This window comes from Scomber scombrus, chromosome 17 (genome assembly GCF_963691925.1).
Source record: "Scomber scombrus chromosome 17, fScoSco1.1, whole genome shotgun sequence".
In the NCBI taxonomy this organism is placed as follows: domain Eukaryota; kingdom Metazoa; phylum Chordata; class Actinopteri; order Scombriformes; family Scombridae; genus Scomber; species Scomber scombrus.
The window spans coordinates 7209941-7217239 of record NC_084986.1 but is presented as its reverse complement, the minus strand read 5'-3'; the positions used below and the strand labels follow the sequence as shown (position 1 = coordinate 7217239).

Sequence of the window (7299 nt, the reverse complement as noted above, 5' to 3'; positions counted from 1 at the left end):
CCCCCCCACACACTGCAGACTGTGAGTGTTGAGTGCGCAATAGCGGTTGCTGGTGTTGATTGGGAAACATTTTTATGGAGATGACACACCACAGCAATAAACCTCAGCAATCATTCGTGCAGTGTCACAACTGGTTATATCAGTCCATCTTCAGTTAGTGTAGATAAAATGATATGATCATACATGAATGAATGTTAATACATTTGTTGATCCCTCTATATTTCCTTTAGCGCCACCATCAGGTTAAATTGGTTAAAATTGTACAATACTTTGCAATACACCTGCAAAAACTCATAACATTCCCATCAGCCTTTGTGTTGTTTGTGTGTTTAGTGCTAATAGGAAATTGTTGTATGTTTTAATGCCAACAAACTAAAACCTAACAAGGTACTCTTTGCTATTTCTTGCTTGTAATGTTGATGATGTTGTTATGTAAATGCCTCTCTAACTCACTTTGGGTGTAAGAAGACCTCTTAAATGTTCAAATTTAATTTATTTGTTACCTTAGTAACAAATCAAAACTTGCTGTCTTAGCTTAGTTGCTTATGAATAAAGCCTCATTGTCGTCTCTCCTAGCAGCCCTCATGTTTCGTGTAACAATTTTTAAAATGTCACCTGTATATAAAATTGAGTGAACAGTCTCATAAATCCATTTATATGTTTGCATGTATAAAATCTGACTGGTTTCATATTAGTCTGAGTTGTTTCTTTAACTGGAGATGACACCAGACCAGTGGGCCATCCAGTTCCTACAGCTGGAGAAGATCTACCATGAACGTCTGCTGTCCAACCTCGCCGCCCTGCAGGAGAACTGGGGTACTGCACACATCTGTTGATTTGTTGGTAGTGACCTAACACCAAAATATAATTCTGTGCAATTAGGGTTTTGAATAAACGAGCGTGAGAGACAGTGTGAGGAAAATGAGTGTAAGTGCATTTATTATGCATACACATGTACTCCACATGTGTTCTCAGAGAGCCAGTGGAGAGAGAGGAACGCTGAGAGCAGTCCGCCCGCTGATACAGACACCGCCAGTCAGAAACACATCGAGACTCTGAGCCAGATCTGCAGGACGCACCTCGGGTAAGTCATCACAGCACCTGCACACATTTATTTATGTAATCAAGGCACACTTGTATCTAATGAGCTTGATGTTCATTGATGAAGCAGACATATCCATGAGGGAGGAACATGAATCATAAACAGCCTTCTTATCATGTGAACAGCCACAATAGTTCTTTCCCAGGGTGTGGTAGGAGACAACAACAGACTTTCCACACTTTTCAGTATTTCTTTGTCATTATAATGCATGTATTTAGAAGATTTGTGCAAAATGTGTGTATTCTCATGTCTCAGCTCATGCGTAGAAAGCAGACATCCCCGTAATAAACTACTCTGAGTATCTGAACTAGATTCCATTCATGCCTCTCATTTCCTCCCATTACCTTCAGGCAGAAACCTTTTAGCACCTATTTTGCTTCACTGTAATCAGCTGCTATCTTTGGACGCACTAAGGAGTCACAGAGTAAGCCAACACACTGATAATGCATAAAGACACACTGAAGAAACAGAAACACATGGGACTGAATAGGAAAGTCAACATTTTTGGCAAGCAGAAAAGATTTCTGCAGGGCAGGGACTTCCGCTAGACAGACACATACCACATGTCTGCATGCCAGACTCTGTTGTGTCCCACCTATGCTGTGACCCCTGTGGTATGTTATTGCAGCCCACAGTCATGTGGTGCAGGTGGATTTGATTCAGCTCGAGAGCAGATGCCAACTCCTTCTATAAAAGCCTGCAGAGTATTTTAGCTTTTTAAAATGTTACGTCACACAATGTTAACCTTGTCTCTCTCTCTCTCTGTCCCTCTCTGTTTTCTTTCTCCTCCTCCTCTGTCTTGTTTTTTTTTTTTTTTTGTCTCTGTTTTCCTCTCTTCGGCATCACTCAGACCATCCATCAGCACGGAACAGGTAAGACATGAATCTTCCTCTTCATATATTGATTTTAGATTCATTTCAGACTTTTCATCAAACTGTTCAACTTCGACTCAACAGAACACACCAAATACAACGCAGGAAGACATTCAGAGCAAAACGGAGACACAAGATTCTTGTCATGAAAAAGGTAAACATGTATTACTTTATATATACCGAAAATATATGAGTCTACAGCCCTGCTAGCAGCTCTATGGGCCTCAGTAGTCAGGCACAGTTAGCTAAATACTCACATCAGCCTGCTAATAAGCTCACAATGACAATGTTAACATGCTGGAGTTAAGCAGGTGTAATTTTTTTTTTACCATGTTCACCATATTAGTTTAGTGTGTTAGTATAGTTGAGTACAAAGTATAGTTGAGCCTGTTGATGGAAGGTCATTAGTTTGCAAATATTTAGTTATGAAACAAAATAGGACGAAAGTCTCTACAAAATTGGACTGCAGTCAAATAGTTGTTGAGACATTTGAGTCTGTCCCAAAGTGGTGGACCAATGGACCGGCAGACTTGTGCATAACAGATTAAATATCAGTTATCAGTAGTTCATGATCAGTGTCCTTTGTTCCCTCCATGTTTCAGTCAGCAACCCTGAAACCACACACCAGGATGAAGAAAAGGAGCAGATCATGAGCTCAGAATCAGAGCCGTCGTCACTGCAGACAGATCACCGGGTGGAAGGTGAGGAGGAAGATGGAGAGGAGGAAAAGACGCTTGAGGAAGGACAGGAAGCAGAAGAGGAAGGGGAACCATGTGAGGAGACGCCAGAAGAGGAGGAGGTGAAGGTTGAGTGGCCAACGGGAGTCCCCCAGGCTTCAGACAAGGACCTGGCAAAGCTGTCCCACTCAGAGGGGGTAAGAATACACTTTGTGTGTTTTTCTGCTTTTACATCTGATATTCTCATTTCTCCCTGCACTTCTTAATCTCTTCTCATCTTAACTTCCTGCCTTCTTTCCTGTCCTTTCCCCGACTCTATACATGCATCTTTTCTCTTCTGTTTTTACTGACGGTTACACTTTCCGCCTGCGTAAAATAAGACTGGATTTGTTCAAGCACCACGTCCTGACCCCCAGCTCTTTGTCTTTGCTCGGACACTCCCACAGAGGATCTCTGAGGTCCCTTTGTGAGATCATCGTCGACTTTTCTACGTTCAAAACCCCCCGCCCATGTTCAATCGTGTGGCCTGACACTTAGGAAATGTACTCTGCCAAATGTGCTTGATTATTGAGCTGGGGCCAGAGCCAAGACATCATGTCCTGGCTGAAACTCTGAGCTGAAGGGGCCTGGTTCTTCCTAGAGGTGGGGGTGAAATCAGAGCTATTCCAAAAAACAAGGCCTCGCTTGATGGGGTCAGGACCATAAATGTTATGTAATACAGTGGAGGTTTGACTGGGTGGGGCATGGGTGGTACTCCTTTCTTTTGCAGTGAGTCTTTCTTCAAGTATTGTAATTCTCTTTCTTAGTAACATTATAAAAATGTAAGCATAGTAAAAAAGTCCCTAAAACTCTTATCAAACTTATGAGTCATTTGTAGGTTTTGACAAATTGTGGCATGAATTACTTGCTTATAGTGGTGTTGATGCATCAGCTGAGGCTATTAGTCTTGTACCCATCTGGTGGTTTTCCCAACAAAAATGAACATCAGCAAACAGGCTGAACTAACAGGAACATGCGAAGCCACAAAAACAGACCATTTTTTTCTCTGGCAGCTTATTCAGTCCTCAGCTGGCAAAAGCAGCGACCTGCTGAAGAAAACTGAGCAGCAGCAGCAGCAGCAGCAGCAGCAGCAGCAGTAGTTTATAGCCTGTATAATAGATCTCTGTGTTGACAGTGAGATTTGTGAAAAGGCCACAGTGTCCCTCTCAGATGCCGTGGAGTACAATAAAGCATTGGAAATATATGAAACACGTGTTCTTCAGTTGTGGATGGTGATTTTTTGTAATGCTGCTTTGCGGTTGAGGATGTTTCTGTATATCCAGCTGCGGTTTATTTCTGTCTGGCAATCGACCAGCCAGGACTGATAGCCTCTGCTAATGTCCGTGCATAAATACCACAAATATTACTTCAGAAAATCTGCCTGTAAATACTATTTTTATTTGACAGCTCCTTGTGTTACGAGGAGTTTGTTTTGCTGCAATCGTTATTACCATCCTGCGAATATCATACAATTCTTAAGATATGTCCAATATTTGTTAAAAAACACAAGTTGACATTTACCCTTATTTGTCTAATAAAGACAGTTAGTCTCTATTCTTATTTATATAGAAATGAATGCTAATGATGCAGTTTGATAGTTGGAGACACTGAATGTACAATTTTGTGGACCCATATAATATATAGGATTAACTGTGGTTGCTCTCACATTCACTTTTATTATCTTTACTTAATCAATTCTCTATGGCGAGACTCCAGAGCTGACATCTGGTGTGGGAGAAAGTTGCTCCTGCTCGTACTCACAATTATTGCTTTGTTTTTGACAGTTTTCTTAAAGCGTAGCAGCATTTCTCTTTCACATCACAATTTACACAGTGGTAAAAAAACACAAAATCCTGATTTGAAAGGGGGCTTAGCTTGAGCTTAACCTGTGATCTATCAGTAAGACATGACACCCCAATCCGCCAGTCTGCCAGTGCAATATCTAGCATGCTACTGACCCACTGACCTGACTGAATAATTGACCTATAAATTATGGCAGCAGATGAGGCGTACAGCTTGAGAAGTCGCTCAGTTTCACTTGACAGCATACGACTGTGCTGCGTGTTGTTGTTTCTGCTCTGTGGTTTGTGGTTTATTTGCAGATTATGATCGGGTCAAAAGATTTTCATTAGGATGGGTGGTGTTTAAAGCACTGCTAAGATCATGTGTCTCCTATTACTGACCTCTGTTGACTGTATAGTGTAACTACAGCTCTAATGTTGATAAGAGGTTCCTGATGTGTTGTATATTTAGTGCAAGGAATATATTCTATATATTTAAAGTGTTGTGTCTTTCAGAGAGAGGCCTTTTCTTGACCCTAAGCCAGACATCTACTAGTGCCCCTGAATAAATCTTTTTATTCTAACATATTATTAAACTTCAGAATTTTTTTTTTTTTTAGAACATTTTAGGTAACATTTAGTTTCATTCAACTTCACATAACTTCTGGATCTGTGTCATGTCATAAACAACATATAGTCTGTCATTGAACACCTTTTTATCCACACTAGTGTGTCTGCTATGAGTCTTATTCTGGTTGTAGTCATACAAACATAAAAAACCTGGTTGTGCATGACTCATCAACATCCCAGACACAAGTATTATCTGATTTATGACTCTTTATATAATCCAGTATTAATTTTAATCCCACTTTTGACTACTTTTTATGCAACTATCAGCAGATCTTTTAGGCCAGCATTAAATTAATGAAGTACTTTAGATATGCTTAAATCACTCTGCATTAATAAAACATAATTTGACAGTTTTACTATAATGTTTTGTGTAGTATTTTCTCTGATATCCATAGAGAGAGGATGTCAGTGTAAATGTGTTGCAGGAAGGTGTGTATGGGATTTAGATTTAGACAAACTTCAACCTCAGAATTAATAATATACTTTGGCCAACAACAGCATCTTCTCAGTTTTCAGAAGTGTTTTAATCTTCTTCTTAATAGTTTTCATGCTGCTGACCATACATTTACTTGGAGTATAAGGCTGGAGATAGTCTATATTACTCTATGGTATTGTAAACCACTTCAGGAGATGAAAACCAACAATATTTAAATCTGCCTTTCAATATCCAAATTCTGGCTGCCCATTGGTTGCTACTGAAATTTCCATCTTTGAAAGTAGGGCCGGACCGATACTGGATTTTTGGGGCTGATGGCAATACCGATATTAGGAAGTAAAAACATTCTGGTAAATATATCAGCCGTTAATCTTATAGTATATACTGAATATACACATTAACTCACATTGTTTGCAATCATCCCTCAAATGTGGTTATCAAACACTAATGATAAAGATATACATTTAAAAAACACAGAACAGTAAAAACCCATCTATGTATATATTAGAGTTGAATTAAGAAAAATGATCAAATGAACATAAAATGCTGCCCATATAACTTAAAAAATAAACCAAAATAAAAAATATATTTGTGCATATCAAACAACATATACACCAATATCAATATATCTATTATAGGCCAATATCGGCTGACTGATCTAGTGGTTGAACTCTATTTGAAAGATTCACAAATATAAAGCTTTATTTTCTGATAAAGACTCAGATATTTCTAAAACAGCTCAGGGCACTGTAGCTTTTTGCAAATATTACTAAAACAGGAGTAAATAGTACAAGTTTTGGTGACTTTTTTCAGGTAATACACATTTGATGCCTTATCCTAGTGAGTATTTATGGTAGCAAGTCAAGATGATACGAGTAGGACTGACACAAAATAAATGGCTCATGCTCATTATAATGAAAGAACATGTCAGCCAGTGCAACAGTTTGGCTCATTGATGTGTTTTAATCAAACAACTCTTTGGTTTTTTCATAGACTTTGTTGACTATAGGAAAACATTTGAAAATCACCAGACTTAACCGTTCTGTTTTTTTCTATCCTCTAGAGTTCCTGCCCTGATGGTCTGGTGTCTATCTTGAAGAGAAGGAGAGCATCGCTGGATGGACTGCCTCCACCAGACGAAATAACAAAGAAACAGAGCTCCAAACGCAAAGTTCGATTCAGTGAACCAGAGGACGGCGTAGAACAAGGTAGAGTTTAGCTCCCCTATAAAATATACACATTCATGAATGCTTTTAAAATCTGTTTGCTACCGACAAAACATTCAAAACATTCTGACACCATAAAGAAAAATATTACAGCTGTCTATTTTTTACTTGTAGATGAGGTAGGCGGAGACTCCTGCCTGATCCTGCTGCTGCTGTGTCTGGTCACCGTGGTGATCAGCATAGGCGGGACCGCTTTCTACTGCACCCTGGTGGACACTTACTCCAACATTTGCACCGACTTCACTCACAACGTCGAGTTCTATGTCATGAACATGCGGCGGTTCTTTGAAGGGCTCGGGCACTGGCTAAACCCCCGGACTTAAGACCCTTTCATCTGCAATCTAGACACATTGAGATGTTTGTGCTGTACTGGACAGTGTAAATTAGAAGAAGAGAGACGATGAAGCCGAGTTCCTGAGCTTCAACTGGGACGTACAGACTTTAATCTGATGCTGCCATCCAGAGGGTTTAAATGCTTTGATTTCTTCTACAGTCGGCAACAGTTGACTCACTTAGAGTTGTGAATCTGATCAAAT

The 7299-nt window shown here is 39.7% G+C and overlaps 1 protein-coding gene and 1 long non-coding RNA gene across 2 annotated transcripts; both read left to right on the top strand.

Moving 5' to 3' along the window:
• Window positions 1-1048: 1048 nt before the first annotated feature.
• On the top strand, window positions 1049-2592 carry LOC133997133 (uncharacterized). Its single transcript, XR_009927263.1, has 4 exons — window positions 1049-1084; window positions 1953-1974; window positions 2059-2128; window positions 2577-2592. It is a non-coding gene; the product is annotated as an uncharacterized LOC133997133 (long non-coding RNA).
• A 31-nt stretch (window positions 2593-2623) lies between these two features.
• Window positions 2624-7086, top strand: cnstb (consortin, connexin sorting protein b). Its single transcript, XM_062437780.1, has 4 exons — window positions 2624-2675; window positions 2730-2848; window positions 6601-6745; window positions 6878-7086. Exons 1-4 carry the CDS (start codon window positions 2624-2626, stop codon window positions 7084-7086), a joined length of 525 nt encoding a protein of 174 aa, XP_062293764.1.
• Window positions 7087-7299: the final 213 nt, after the last annotated feature.

What these genes read in the sequence shown, in the direction of transcription:
- cnstb (XM_062437780.1), top strand. Translation starts at nt 2,624, where the DNA reads ATGAGCTCAGAATCAGAGCCGTCGTCACTGCAGACAGATCACCGGGTG. An exon ending in GACAGATCACCGGGTGGAAG is followed by an intron (nt 2,676 to 2,729) that starts GTGAGGAGGAAG and finishes GACAGGAAGCAG; the next exon opens with AAGAGGAAGGGGAACCATGT. An exon ending in AGCTGTCCCACTCAGAGGGG is followed by an intron (nt 2,849 to 6,600) that starts GTAAGAATACAC and finishes TCTATCCTCTAG; the next exon opens with AGTTCCTGCCCTGATGGTCT.